At 53.0% G+C, this 14,353-nt stretch overlaps 1 protein-coding gene across 6 annotated transcripts in view; it reads right to left on the bottom strand.

Moving 5' to 3' along the window:
* Positions 1-4,797: 4,797 nt before the first annotated feature.
* The window catches only part of LOC134339794 (pyruvate carboxylase, mitochondrial-like), a 978,567-nt gene continuing 969,011 nt past the window's right edge, over positions 4,798-14,353 (bottom strand). For 4 of the 6 annotated variants that reach the window (XM_063036571.1, XM_063036570.1, XM_063036572.1 and 1 more), the window contains 2 exons: positions 7,748-7,888; positions 4,799-5,533 (listed from right to left, as the gene is read on the bottom strand). In XM_063036571.1, coding sequence (XP_062892641.1) covers positions 5,285-5,533; positions 7,748-7,888 — 390 coding nt within the window. In that variant the 3' untranslated portion in view covers positions 4,799-5,284. Of the gene's footprint in view, positions 5,534-7,747; positions 7,889-14,353 lie in introns of all 6 variants that reach the window. The other 2 variants (XM_063036574.1, XM_063036575.1) reach the window with 1 other exon arrangement.

The following is a 14,353-nucleotide window of genomic DNA, read 5'->3' as shown; positions in this document are numbered from 1 at the left end:
GGGGGTTTGAGAAGAGGAGGGGGTGGGGGTTTGAGAAGAGGAGAGGGTGAGGGTTTGAGAAGTGGAGGGGTGGGGGTTTGAGAAGTGGAGGGGTGGGGGTTTGAGAAGAGGAGAGGGTGGGGGTTTGAGAAGTGGAGAGGGTGGGGGTTTGAGAAGTGGAGAGGGTGAGGGTTTGAGAAGTGGAGGGGTGGGGGTTTGAGAAGTGGAGGGGGTGGGGGTTTGAGAAGTGGAGGGGTGAGGGTTTGAGAAGTGGAGGGGGTGGGGGTTTGAGAAGTGGAGGGGGTGAGGGTTTGAGAAGTGGAGGGGGTGGGGGTTTGAGAAGTGGAGGGGGTGGGGGTTTGAGAAGTGGAGGGGGTGGGGGTTTGAGAAGAGGAGGGGTGGGGGTTTGAGAAGTGGAGGGGGTGGGGGTTTGAGAAGAGGAGAGGGTGGGGGTTTGAGAAGTGGAGGGGTGAGGGTTTGCGAAGCGGAGAGGGTGGGGGTTTGAGAAGTGGAGGGGGTGGGGGTTTGAGAAGAGGAGGGGGTGGGGGTTTGAGAAGAGGAGAGGGTGGGGGTTTGAGAAGAGGAGAGGGTGGGGGTTTGAGAAGTGGAGGGGGTGGGGGTTTGAGAAGAGGAGAGGGTGGGGGTTTGAGAAGTGGAGAGGGTGGGGTTTGAGAAGTGGAGGGGGTGGGGGTTTGAGAAGAGGAGAGGGTGGGGGTTTGAGAAGTGGAGGGGTGGGGGTTTGAGAAGTGGAGGGGGTGGGGGTTTGAGAAGTGGAGGGGTGAGGGTTTGAGAAGAGGAGGGGGTGAGGGGTTTGAGAAGCGGAGGGGGTGGGGGTTTGAGAAGCGGAGGGGTGGGGGTTTGAGAAGTGGAGGGGGTGAGGGGTTTGAGAAGTGGAGGGGTGAGGGGTTTGAGAAGTGGAGGGGGTGGGGGTTTGAGAAGTGGAGGGGTGAGGGGTTTGAGAAGAGGAGGGGGTGGGGGTTTGAGAAGAGGAGAGGGTGAGGGGTTTGAGAAGTGGAGGGGGTGGGGGTTTGAGAAGAGGAGAGGGTGGGGGTTTGAGAAGAGGAGGGGGTGGGAGTTTGAGAAGAGGAGAGGGTGGAGGTTTGAGAAGAGGAGAGGGTGGGAGTTTGAGAAGAGGAGGGGGTGGGAGTTTGAGAAGAGGAGAGGGTGGGAGTTTGAGAAGAGGAGAGGGTGGGGGTTTGAGAAGAGGAGAGGGTGGGGGTTTGAGAAGAGGAGAGGGTGGGGGTTTGAGAAGTGGAGGGGTGAGGGTTTGAGAAGAGGAGGGGGTGAGGGGTTTGCGAAGTGGAGAGGTGGGGGTTTGAGAAGTGGAGGGGGTGGGGGTTTGAGAAGTGGAGGGGGTGGGGGTTTGAGAAGTGGAGAGGTGGGGGTTTGAGAAGTGGAGGGGGTGGGGGTTTGAGAAGTGGAGGGGGTGGGGGTTTGAGAAGAGGAGGGGGTGAGGGGTTTGAGAAGTGGAGGGGGTGGGGGTTTGAGAAGTGGAGGGGTGGGGGTTTGAGAAGAGGAGAGGTGGGGGTTTGAGAAGTGGAGAGGGTGGGGGTTTGAGAAGTGGAGGGGTGGGGGTTTGAGAAGAGGAGAGGTGGGGATTTGAGAAGAGGAGAGGGTGGGGGTTTGAGAAGTGGAGGGGGTGAGGGGTTTGAGAAGTGGAGGGGTGAGGGGTTTGAGAAGTGGAGGGGTGAGGGTTTGAGAAGAGGAGGGGGTGGGGGTTTGAGAAGTGGAGGGGGTGGGGGTTTGAGAAGTGGAGGGGGTGGGGGTTTGAGAAGTGGAGGGGTGGGGGTTTGAGAAGTGGAGGGGGTGGGGGTTTGAGAAGAGGAGGGGGTGGGGGTTTGAGAAGTGGAGGGGGTGGGGGTTTGAGAAGTGGAGGGGGTGGGGGTTTGAGAAGTGGAGGGGTGGGGGTTTGAGAAGTGGAGGGGGTGGGGTTTGAGAAGTGGAGGGGGTGGGGGTTTGAGAAGTGGAGAGGGTGGGGGTTTGAGAAGAGGAGAGGTGGGGATTTGAGAAGAGGAGAGGGTGGGGGTTTGAGAAGTGGAGGGGGTGAGGGGTTTGAGAAGTGGAGGGGGTGGGGGTTTGAGAAGTGGAGAGGGTGGGGGTTTGAGAAGAGGAGAGGGTGAGGGTTTGAGAAGAGGAGAGGGTGAGGGTTTGAGAAGTGGAGGGGGTGGGGGTTTGAGAAGTGGAGGGGGTGGGGGTTTGAGAAGAGGAGGGGGTGAGGGGTTTGAGAAGTGGAGAGGGTGGGGGTTTGAGAAGAGGAGAGGGTGAGGGTTTGAGAAGAGGAGAGGGTGAGGGTTTGAGAAGTGGAGGGGGTGGGGGTTTGAGAAGTGGAGGGGGTGGGGGTTTGAGAAGAGGAGGGGGTGAGGGGTTTGAGAAGTGGAGAGGGTGGGGGTTTGAGAAGAGGAGAGGGTGAGGGTTTGAGAAGTGGAGGGGTGGGGGTTTGAGAAGAGGAGAGGGTGGGGTTTGAGAAGTGGAGGGGGTGGGGGTTTGAGAAGAGGAGGGGGTGGAGGTTTGAGAAGTGGAGGGGGTGGGGGTTTGAGAAGTGGAGGGGGTGGGGGTTTGAGAAGAGGAGAGGGTGAGGGTTTGAGAAGTGGAGGGGGTGAGGGGTTTGAGAAGTGGAGGGGTGGGGGTTTGAGAAGTGGAGGGGGTGGGGGTTTGAGAAGTGGAAGGGGTGGGGGTTTGAGAAGTGGAGGGGGTGGGGGTTTGAGAAGTGGAGAGGTGGGGGTTTGAGAAGAGGAGAGGGTGAGGGTTTGAGAAGTGGAGGGGGTGAGGGGTTTGAGAAGTGGAGGGGGTGGGGTTTGAGAAGTGGAGGGGGTGGGGGTTTGAGAAGAGGAGAGGGTGAGGGTTTGAGAAGTGGAGGGGGTGGGGGTTTGAGAAGTGGAGGGGGTGGGGGTTTGAGAAGAGGAGGGGGTGAGGGGTTTGAGAAGTGGAGGGGGTGGGGTTTGAGAAGTGGAGGGGGTGAGGGGTTTGAGAAGTGGAGGGGGTGAGGGGTTTGAGAAGTGGAGGGGGTGGGGGTTTGAGAAGTGGAGGGGTGAGGGTTTGAGAAGTGGAGGGGGTGGGGTTTGAGAAGTGGAGGGGGTGAGGGGTTTGAGAAGTGGAGGGGGTGAGGGGTTTGAGAAGTGGAGGGGGTGGGGGTTTGAGAAGTGGAGGGGGTGGGGTTTGAGAAGTGGAGGGGGTGAGGGGTTTGAGAAGTGGAGGGGGTGGGGGTTTGAGAAGTGGAGGGGGTGGGGTTTGAGAAGAGGAGAGGGTGGGGGTTGAGAAGTGGAGGGGGTGGGGGTTTGAGAAGTGGAGGGGTGGGGGTTTGAGAAGTGGAGGGGTGAGGGGTTTGAGAAGTGGAGGGGGTGGGGGTTTGAGAAGTGGAGAGGGTGGGGGTTTGAGAAGTGGAGGGGGTGGGGGTTTGAGAAGTGGAGGGGGTGGGGGTTTGAGAAGTGGAGGGGTGAGGGTTTGAGAAGAGGAGGGGGTGGGGGTTTGAGAAGTGGAGGGGGTGGGGGTTTGAGAAGAGGAGAGGGTGGGAGTTTGAGAAGTGGAGGGGGTGGGGGTTTGAGAAGAGGAGAGGGTGGGGGTTTGAGAAGTGGAGGGGGTGGGGGTTTGAGAAGAGGAGAGGGTGGGGGTTGAGAAGTGGAGGGGGTGGGAGTTTGAGAAGAGGAGAGGGTGGGGGTTTGAGAAGTGGAGGGGTGGGGGTTTGAGAAGTGGAGGGGGTGGGGGTTTGAGAAGTGGAGGGGGTGGGGGTTTGAGAAGAGGAGGGGGTGAGGGGTTTGCGAAGTGGAGAGGTGGGGGTTTGAGAAGAGGAGAGGGTGAGGGGTTTGAGAAGTGGAGGGGGTGGGGGTTTGAGAAGAGGAGAGGGTGGGGGTTTGAGAAATGGAGGGGGTGAGGGGTTTGCGAAGTGGAGAGGTGGGGGTTTGAGAAGAGGAGAGGGTGAGGGGTTTGAGAAGAGGAGAGGGTGGGGGTTTGAGAAGTGGAGGGGTGGGGGTTTGAGAAGAGGAGAGGGTGGGGGTTTGAGAAGAGGAGGGGGTGAGGGTTTGAGAAGAGGAGGGGGTGGGGGTTTGAGAAGAGGAGAGGGTGGGGGTTTGAGAAGAGGAGAGGGTGGGGGTTTGAGAAATGGAGGGGGTGAGGGGTTTGCGAAGCGGAGAGGGTGGGGGTTTGAGAAGTGGAGGGGTGAGGGTTTGAGAAGAGGAGGGGGTGAGGGGTTTGAGAAGTGGAGGGGTGAGGGTTTGAGAAGAGGAGGGGGTGAGGGTTTGAGAAATGGAGGGGGTGAGGGGTTTGCGAAGTGGAGGGGTGGGGGTTTGAGAAGAGGAGAGGGTGAGGGTTTGAGAAGTGGAGGGGGTGGGGGTTTGAGAAGAGGAGAGGGTGGGGGTTTGAGAAGTGGAGGGGGTGGGGGTTTGAGAAGAGGAGAGGGTGGGAGTTTGAGAAGTGGAGGGGGTGGGGGTTTGAGAAGAGGAGAGGGTGGGGGTTTGAGAAGTGGAGGGGGTGGGGGTTTGAGAAGAGGAGAGGGTGGGGGTTGAGAAGTGGATGGGGTGGGGGTTTGAGAAGAGGAGAGGGTGGGGGTTTGAGAAGTGGAGGGGTGGGGGTTTGAGAAGTGGAGGGGGTGGGGGTTTGAGAAGTGGAGGGGTGAGGGTTTGAGAAGAGGAGGGGGTGAGGGGTTTGAGAAGTGGAGGGGGTGGGGGTTTGAGAAGAGGAGAGGGTGGGGGTTTGAGAAATGGAGGGGGTGAGGGGTTTGCGAAGCGGAGAGGGTGGGGGTTTGAGAAGTGGAGAGGGTGAGGGTTTGAGACGAGGAGGGGGTGAGGGGTTTGAGAAGTGGAGGGGTGAGGGTTTGAGAAGAGGAGGGGGTGAGGGTTTGAGAAGAGGAGGGGGTGAGGGGTTTGAGAAGTGGAGGGGGTGGGGGTTTGAGAAGAGGAGAGGGTGGGGGTTTGAGAAATGGAGGGGGTGAGGGGTTTGCGAAGCGGAGAGGGTGGGGGTTTGAGAAGTGGAGAGGGTGGGGTTTGAGAAGTGGAGGGGGTGGGGGTTTGAGAAGTGGAGGGGTGAGGGTTTGAGAAGAGGAGGGGGTGAGGGGTTTGAGAAGTGGAGGGGGTGGGGGTTTGAGAAGAGGAGAGGGTGGGGGTTTGAGAAATGGAGGGGGTGAGGGGTTTGCGAAGCGGAGGGGTGTGGACAAGGCTGGGCAGGAAGGGGGAGTGGGGTGGGGAGAGCGTTTTGAGGTAGGGTGGAAGGTGTGGAGTGGAGTGTTGGGAGTTTGCGGAATGGACAGTGGGAGCACGGGGATGACCGGGGGGTCTTTGAGAGTATTCGGTGTGTCGAGGTGGGCCGGGCCCCGTTACTCCATTTCGAGGATGAGGTCATCCCCCTCCACGTGCATGTCCCGGGTGACGTAGATCTTCTTCACTGTGCCGGACATGGGCGCGTTGACCACCGTTTCCATCTTCATGGCGCTGAGTACGCACAGCTGTCTCCCTTTCTCCACCTGGCTGCCTTCCTTCACCTTGATGTCAATCACCTTGCCGGGCATCGGCGCGCCGATCTGACCCTTCGCGTCCTTCAGCGCCTTGGGGTGAAAGTGCATCTCCTGTGGGCGAGACAGAGGGGTGGGGCAGTGACTCCAGTTCCCAGACTCACTGACTGCGGCCCTAGCGCAGGGGCCACACCGGCTCGCGTACGGGTCGGGCGACGTGCTAGTGTGGTGGTTCGTGTGACGCTATTACACGTCAGGGCGGAGTTCAGAGTTCAGTTCCGGCACTGCCTGTGAGCAAATCTGTACGTTCTCGCTGTGACCGCTCGGGTTTCCTCCAGAAACGCACCAGTTACTAGTTTAATTGTCCCGTGATTAGGCTGGAGTGAAATAGGCGGGTTGCTGGTGGTGCAGTTTGCTGGGTGACAGAGTCTGTTCTGTGCTGTTTCTCTAAAATTTTAAAAACTTACTCATTTATTGAGATACAGCACAGAATAGACCCTCTAGCCCTTGAACCGCGCTGCCCCCGACTTAATCCTAGCCTAACACTGAACAATTTACAATGACCAACCGGTACGTGTTTGGAACGTGGGAGGAAACCGGAGCACCCGGAGGAAACCCATGCGGTCACGGGTAGAACGTACAGACGCCTGACAGGCAGCGACGGGAATCGAACCCGGGTCGCTGTGCTGTAGACATTTCACAGCCGAACCGACCACTCCGCTGGGGGATGGGGGGACGAGAGAAAGTCCAGGGTGGGAGGGGTGTTTGATTCCGCTGCTGGCTTTCCCCGGGCAGCGGGAGGTGCCGGCAGAGTCTGGGGGGGTGGGGTGGGAGGCTGGTTTGTGTGAAGGGCTGAGCGCTGTGTCCACAACTCTCCAGTTTCCTGCCACCACGTGCATGCCAGCCACCATATTGAGCCGAGATGCACCCAGATGTCTATGCTACAAACTGGCGAGGGTCGACAGGGACATTGTCATTTTCCACTGAGGCTGGGTGAGACTCAGACTAGAGGGCACGGGTAATGGTGTGTAAGGGGTTTCTTCTTTTATGTTACTGCTAAACCTAATAAAATGGCTTCTTTGTTATGTTAAAAGTAAAATGGCTTCTCTGTGATGTTAACTATTGAGACAGTGGTTCTCTCTCCAGCAGCTTGTTTTGGGTTGTAATTACTGATAACGAGAATTGTATTCATTTGTTAACCAATTGGGATATATATGATATTCTTTCTTGTGTGTCTGTAAGCTATTGTTTTCGCGGGCTTTGGGGAGAAGGCGGGATGGGGACAGAGGGAGGAGAGGTGATGCTGTAAGCTGGGCGACGGAACGGACCCCGAGCGGGAGTCCGAGGCCCAGGGTCTTCGGCGAGGACAGGAGATGAAGACAGACTGGTGTGAAGCGGCTGGTCCCAGGCGGTGGGTCGAGGGGGTCGGAGGGGATGGAATGGTGGAAAGAAGACTCCGTTAATTGAGCTCCAATGGTTGTGACGAAGTGGTTGAACTTTGATAAGTTTGGCGCCTTTTATTTTCCTTTTATATTTTATCTCTATTAATTACATAGTTCCAGTAAGATCTATAAAGTGTAATCATTTAATCACATATGGTGTATTGTCTGTTATTTGGCGTGGTGGGGCACATCACACAGCATCCACACAAACTTGATTACCCAGTTTGACGGGGCTGAAGGCTACTCCCCCCGGACGAAAGCGAGCTGAGTGAGCCTGAGGCTTACCGGGGGCTACAGTTGAAAGGTGAAATATTTAAGGGGAACATGAGGGGAAACATCTTCACCCAGAGGGTGGTGAGAGTGTGGAGCGAGCTGCCAGTGGAAGAGGTGGGTGTGAGTTTGATTTTAGCATTTATGAGAAACGTGGACAAGTGTAGGGATGGGAGGGATATGGTCCCGGTGCAGGTTGATGGGAGTCAGCAGGTTAATAGGTTGGCACGGACTAGATGGGCCGAAGGGCCTGTTTCTGTGCTGTAATGCTCATGAGCAGGAAAGGCTGTTGGTGACCTCTCCTTTAGTCCTACCAATTCAAAGGAGCGCTCGGGCGTCCGAAATGTGAGTCTAGCTTTGTGTTTGCTTTAAGCGGGATGCACCCGTATCACTGGGAGGCATCACGATGCCTGCAATTCACGGATTTTTACGTACAACCTGCCGTGAGTTATTTAAACAAACAATCAGTACATATTTACAAGACTACTCCAATATTGCTGAGATATTAAACACACAACAGTGAGTGAGATATGAAATAGAGGTATCCACCTCACCCTCACCCTCTCTCACCACCCCCAAACGCCTCCCACCCCTCCCGCCCACACCACTCACTGACCTTCATAGCTTGTGTGTCTTTGACCAGGACAGAGCGAAGTTGGCCATTCATCTCAAAGAAGACCTCCCTCTGTCCTGCCACGTTGAGGTCTCCCAGGGCCAGTGCCTTGATGTGAAGGGTTTTTCCCCTCTCCAGCTGCACCTGTGGAGACACCAGCATCGGTCAGCAGCCTGAACCCCCTGGCCCCCACGCCCCGGTCTCCAGCTTGCACCTCGTCTGTCCCTGGCCACCCGTCTGGGCCAGTGTCTCCACATCTGTGGCTGAACAGACTGCGGCCTCTGCTTCACATCACCCGTCACCCTAGATTACTCCACGTGCCCTGAAACGGGTCTCTGTCCCCTCAGGGCATCCCGCCGAGACCAGTGCGGTTTAACGAGCTGTCTAGGAATTCTCTGTGGTGGGGGACAATCGGTGGTCCGCACGTTGAAGGGGCAGAAACTCCAGGAAGCTTCTATACTCGCCCCTCCCTCTCCACAGATGCCTCCACCCACCACCACACACATACTGTATATCGCTACGGTGCCTGAGACTTCTACACAGTACTGTAGTAATTTTATGTATTGCACTGAACTGCTGCCACAAAAAAACAAATTTCATGATGTGTGAGTGATGATAAACCTGATTCTGATATGGGTCTCTATTGTGGACTGAGAGTGGGAAGGGGGCAGGGAGAGGGGAATCATGGTTGGGAAAAGGGGAAGGGAGAGGGGAGAGAGCGGGAAGCACCAGAGAGACATTCTGTAATGATCAATAAACCAATTGTTTGGAATCAAATGACCTTGCCTGGTGTCTCAGGGCTGGGTGTGTCTGTACCCACCCCTGACACTCCTTCTCTGCCACCTGTCCCACACCCCTCCCACGGCGCTCCACCCTCACCATTCCCAATATCCTGTGCTCCCACCAGATTTACAAACTCACTCTCCGCTCCACGTTGACAAATACAGGACTGTGCAAAAGTCTCAGGCACCCCAGCTATATACATATATGTCCCTATGACTTTTGTACCATACTGTAGATTGAGAGGTTAAGGGTCTATTTTATCATACTGAGGTCCGTATCATACTGAGATCATAACAGTAGGAAAGGAGGTATTGCACTGTACAATTTAACACCGAGTGGTTTGGTCGCAAGGATACTTTAATACCTTTTGTGTATAATAAACTAGTAGCAGCCAACAGTTTGCAACAGAGATACTTCAAAAGAGACAGATAACTCTTTACCCTCTCACTGTGGTGCCTTTTTAGACAGTGTTTGAAACTTTCTAGGAACGGATTCAATCTTCCAGAAGTTAATTTTTGTAAGAATGCTTAAGGGACCTGTGAGGCTATCTATTAATATAGGCATTGACAAAATGGGCAGGGGTAGGTTAGATACTGATTGTGTTCATGGTAGCTCAGTGGTTAGAATAACGCTTTACATAGAAACATAGAAAATAGGTGCAGGAGGGAGGCCATTCGGCCCTTCGACCCTGCACCACCATTCAGTATGATCATGGCTGATCATCCAACTCAGATCCCCACCCCAGCCTTCCCTCCATACCCCCTGATCCCCGTAGCCACAAGGGCCATATCTAACTCCCTCTTAAATATAGCCAATGAACTGGCCTCAACTGGTTCCTGTGGCAGAGAATTCCACAGATTCACCACTCTCTGTGTGAAGAAGTTTTTCCTAATCTCGGTCCAAAAAGGCTTCCCCTCTATCCTCAAACTGTGACCCCTCGTTCTGGACTTCCCCAACATCGGGAACAATCTTCCTGCATCTAGCCTGTCCAATCCCTTTAGGATCTTATACGTTTCAATCAGATCCCCCCTCAATCTTCTAAATTCCAACGAGTACAAGCCCAGTTCATCCAGTCTTTCTTCATATGAAAGTCCTGCCATCCCAGGAATCAATCTGGTGAACCTTCTTTGTACTCCCTCTATGGCAAAGATGTCTTTCCTCAGATTAGGGGACCAAAACTGCACACAATACTCCAGGTGTGGTCTCACCAAGGCCTTGTACAACTGCAGTAGTACCTCCCTGCTCCTGTACTCGAATCCTCTCGCTATAAATGCCAGCATACCATTCGCCTTTTTCACCGCCTGCTGTACCTGCATGCCCACTTTCAATGACTGGTGTATAATGACACCCAGGTCTCGTTGCACCTCCCCTTTTCCTAATCGGCCACCATTCAGATAATAATCTATTCTCCTATTTTTGCCACCAAAGTGGATAACTTCACATTTATCCACATTAAATTGCATCTGCCATGAACTTGCCCACTCACCCAACCTATCCAAGTCACCCTGCATCCTCTTAGCATCCTCCTCACAGCTAACACTGCCACCCAGCTTCGTGTCATCCGCAAACTTGGAGATGCTGCATTTAATTCCCTCATCCAAGTCATTGATATATATTGTAAACAACTGGGGTCCCAGCACTGAGCCTGCGGTACCCCACTAGTCACCGCCTGCCATTCTGAAAAGGTCCCGTTTATTCCCACTCTTTGCTTCCTGTCTGCTAACCAATTCTCCACCCACACCAATACCTTACCCCCAATACCGTGTGCTTTAAGTTTGCACACTAATCTCCTGTGTGGGACCTTGTCAAAAGCCTTTTGAAAATCCAAATATACCACATCCACTGGTTCTCCCCTATCCACTCTACTAGTTACATCCTCAAAAAATTCTATGAGATTCGTCAGACATGATTTTCCTTTCACAAATCCATGCTGACTTTGTCCGATGATTTCACCGCTTTCCAAATGTGCTGTTATCACATCCTTGATAACTGACTCCAGCAGTTTCCCCACCACCGACGTTAGGCTAACCGGTCTATAATTCCCCAGTTTCTCTCTCCCTCCTTTTTTAAAAAGTGGGGTTACATTAGCCACCCTCCAATCCTCAGGAACTAGTCCAGAATCTAACGAGTTTTGAAAAATTATCACTAATGCATCCACTATTTCTCGGGCTACTTCTTTAAGCACTCTAGGATGCAGACCATCTGGCCCTGGGGATTTATCTGCCTTCAATCCCTTCAATTTACCTAACACCACTTCCCTACTAACATGTATTTCGCTCAGTTCCTCCATCTCACTGGACCCTCTGTCCCTTACTATTTCTGGAAGATTATTTATGTCCTCCTTAGTGAAGACAGAACCAAAGTAATTATTCAATTGGTCTGCCATATCCTTGCTCCCCATAATCAATTCACCTGTTTCTGTCTGTAGGGGACCTACATTTGTCTTTACCAGTCTTTTCCTTTTCACATATCTATAAAAGCTCTTACAGTCCGTTTTTATGTTCCCTGCCAGTTTTCTCTCATAATCTTTTTTCCCCTTCCTAATTAAGCCCTTTGTCCTCCTCTGCTGAACTCTGAATTTCTCCCAGTCCTCAGGTGAGCCACTTTCTCTGGCTAATTTGTATGCTTCTTCTTTGGAATTGATACTATCCCTAATTTCTCTTGTCAGCCACGGGTGCACTACCTTCCTTGATTTATTCTTTTGCCAAACTGGGATGAACAATTGTTGTCGTTCACCCATGCGATCTTTAAATGCTTGCCATTGCATATCCACTGTCAATCCTTTAAGTGTCATTTGCCAGTCTATCTTAGCTAATTCACGTCTCATACCTTCAAAGTTACCCCTCTTTAAGTTCAGAACCTTTGTTTCTGAATTAACTATGTCACTCTCCATCTTAATGAAGAATTCCACCATATTATGGTCACTCTTACCCAAAGGGCCTCTCATGACAAGATCGCTAATTAACCCTTCCTCATTGCTCAAAACCCAGTCCAGAATAGCCTGCTCTCTAGTTGGTTCCTTGACATGTTGGTTCAAAAAACCATCCCACATACATTCCAAGAAATCCTCTTCCTCAGCACCTTTACCAATTTGGTTCACCCAGTCTACATGTAGATTGAAGTCACCCATTATAACTGCTGTTCCTTTATTGTATACATTTCTAATTTCCTGTTTAATACCATCTCCGACCTCACTACTACTGTTAGGTGGCCTGTACACAACTCCCACCAGCGTCTTCTGCCCCTTGGTGTTACGCAGCTCTACCCATATCGATTCCACATCTTCCTGGCTTATGTCCTTCCTTTCTATTGCGTTAATCTCTTTTTTAACCAGCAACGCCACCCCACCTCCCCTTCATTCATGTCTATCCCTCCTGAATATTGAATATCCCTGAACGTTGAGCTCCCATCCCTGGTCACCCTGGAGCCATGTCTCTGTGATCCCAACTATATCATAATCATTAATAACAATCTGCACTTTCAATTCATCCACCTTATTACGAATGCTCCTTGCATTGACACATAAAGCCTTCAGGCGCTCTTTTACAACTCTCTTTGCCCTTATACAATTATGTTGAAAAGTGGCCCTTTTTAATGCTTGCCCTGGATTTGTCGGCCTGCCACTTTTACTTTTCTCCTTTGTACTTTTTGCTTCTACCCTCACTTTACACCCCTCTGTCTCTCTGCACTGGTTCCCATCCCTCTGTTGTGAACTAACCTCCTCACGCCTAGCCTCTTTAATTTGACTCCCACCCCCCCATGGTTGGGAAAAGGGGAAGGGAGAGGGGAGGGAGCAGGAAGCACCAGAGAGACATTCTGTAATGATCAATAAACCAATTGTTTGGAATGAAATGGCCTTGTCTGGTGTCTCAGGGCTGGGTGTGTCTGCACCCACTCCACCCCGCACCTTTAGACAATAGACAATAGGTGCAGGAGTAGGCCATTCAGCCCTTCGAGCCAGCACCGCCATTCACTGTGATCACGGCTGATCATCCACACTCGGTACCCTTTTCCTGCCTTCTCCCTATATCCCTTGACTCCACTATCTTTAAGGGCTCTATCTAACTCTTTCTTGAAAGAATCCAGAGAATTGGCCTCCACTGCCTTCTGAGGCAGAGCATTCCACAGATCCAGAACCCTCTGTGTGAAAAAGTTTTTCCTCAACTCCGTTCTAAATTGTCTACCCCTTATTCTTAAACTGTGGCCTCTGGTTCTGGACTCCCCCAGCATCCGGAACATGTTTCCTATCTCTAGCGTGTCCATTTCCTTAATAATCTTATATGTTTCAAGTAGATCCCCTCTCATCTTTCTAAATTCCAGTGTATACAGCCCCAGTCGCTCCAATCTTTCAACATATAACAGTCCCGCTATCCCGGGAATTAACCTTGTGAACCTACGCTGCACTCCCTCAATAGCAAGAATGTCCTTCCTCAAATTTGGAGACCAAAACTGCACACAGTACTCCAGGTGTGGTCTCACCAGGGCCCTGTACAACTGCAGAAGGACCTCTTTGCTCCTGTACTCAACTCCCCTTGTTATGAAGGCCAACGTGCCATTAGCTTTCTTCACTGCCTGCTGTACCTGCATGCTTGCTTTCAGTGACTGATGAACAAGGACACCAAGATCTCATTGTACTTCCCCTTTTCCTAACTTGACACCATTCAGATAGTAATGTGTAATAATAGTAATTGTCATATCTTCTCTGCCCCCTGTCCCTCACCCCTCCCACGGCACTCCACCCTCACCATCCCCAACATCCTTTGCTCCCGCCAGATTTACAAACTCGCTCTCCGCTCCACGTTGACAAATACAGTACTGTGTAAACGTCTTAGGCACACAAACAATGCTGATGAAGGGTCTCGGCCTGAAACGTCGACTGTACCTCTTCTTATAGATGCTGCCTGGCCTGCTGCGTTCACCAGCAACTTTTGTGCGTGTTGCTTGAATTTCCAGCATCTGCAGATTTCCTCGTGCGTCACCTGTTCAAAAGTCTAAGGCACCCCAGCGATATACAGGCAGCTAAGACCTTTACACAGTCCTGTATCACTTCCCAGCTTCTAACCGCATCGCCCTCTCTCCCCGACTCACCTACCTTCGCCTTCACCTGGTCTCACCTGTCACCTGCCAGCTTGTATACCTTCCCCACCCCTTCGTTTTCCGGCATCTTCCCCCTTCCTTTCCGGTCCTGATGCAGGGTCTCTGCCCGAGACAGCGACTGTTCATTCCTCACCATGGATGCTGCCTGACCTGCTGAGTACCTCCAGCACTTTGTATGGGTCGTTTCTAATTCCGGCAACTGTGGAAGCTCTGGTGTTTGGGGTGCAGGCGTGGGGAGACGGGTAAACATCGGGCCACAGAGAGTGCTGTGGGTGGGGGTGGGAGGCATAGAGACCAGCGGAGGGGCCAGCAGCAAACCTCCCAGCCAGGCAGCGCACTGACACCCTCCTGCTGGAAGGAGCTGATGAACCTGCTGTTATCTGCATTGATGCCAGTGGGATCTTGTCACACACACACACACACACACACACACACACACACAGTCTCCCCACAATGGGCGAGGCCATTCAGCCCATCAAGTCTCAGAGTTATCCCCTCAATCCCGCTCTCTTCCCACTCTGCCTGTAACCCAGCCACACATCTCTGTCACCTCTATCGATCCCTCCCTCACCCTCCCATATGCTCTGGGTGGTGCTGGGGGGCCACGCTGTTTCCAGCAGCCGATTAGCCCATTGACCCTGCACCTCGTAGGGCCGTGGGAGGAGACCAGAGAACTCACAGAGACACACACCCCATCGGGAATGTGTTCACACACACACTACACAGACA

This window comes from Mobula hypostoma, chromosome 30 (genome assembly GCF_963921235.1).
Source record: "Mobula hypostoma chromosome 30, sMobHyp1.1, whole genome shotgun sequence".
NCBI lineage: Eukaryota > Metazoa > Chordata > Chondrichthyes > Myliobatiformes > Myliobatidae > Mobula > Mobula hypostoma.
Note: the sequence above shows the minus strand (reverse complement) of the source record. Positions and strands in the feature narration are given on the sequence as shown.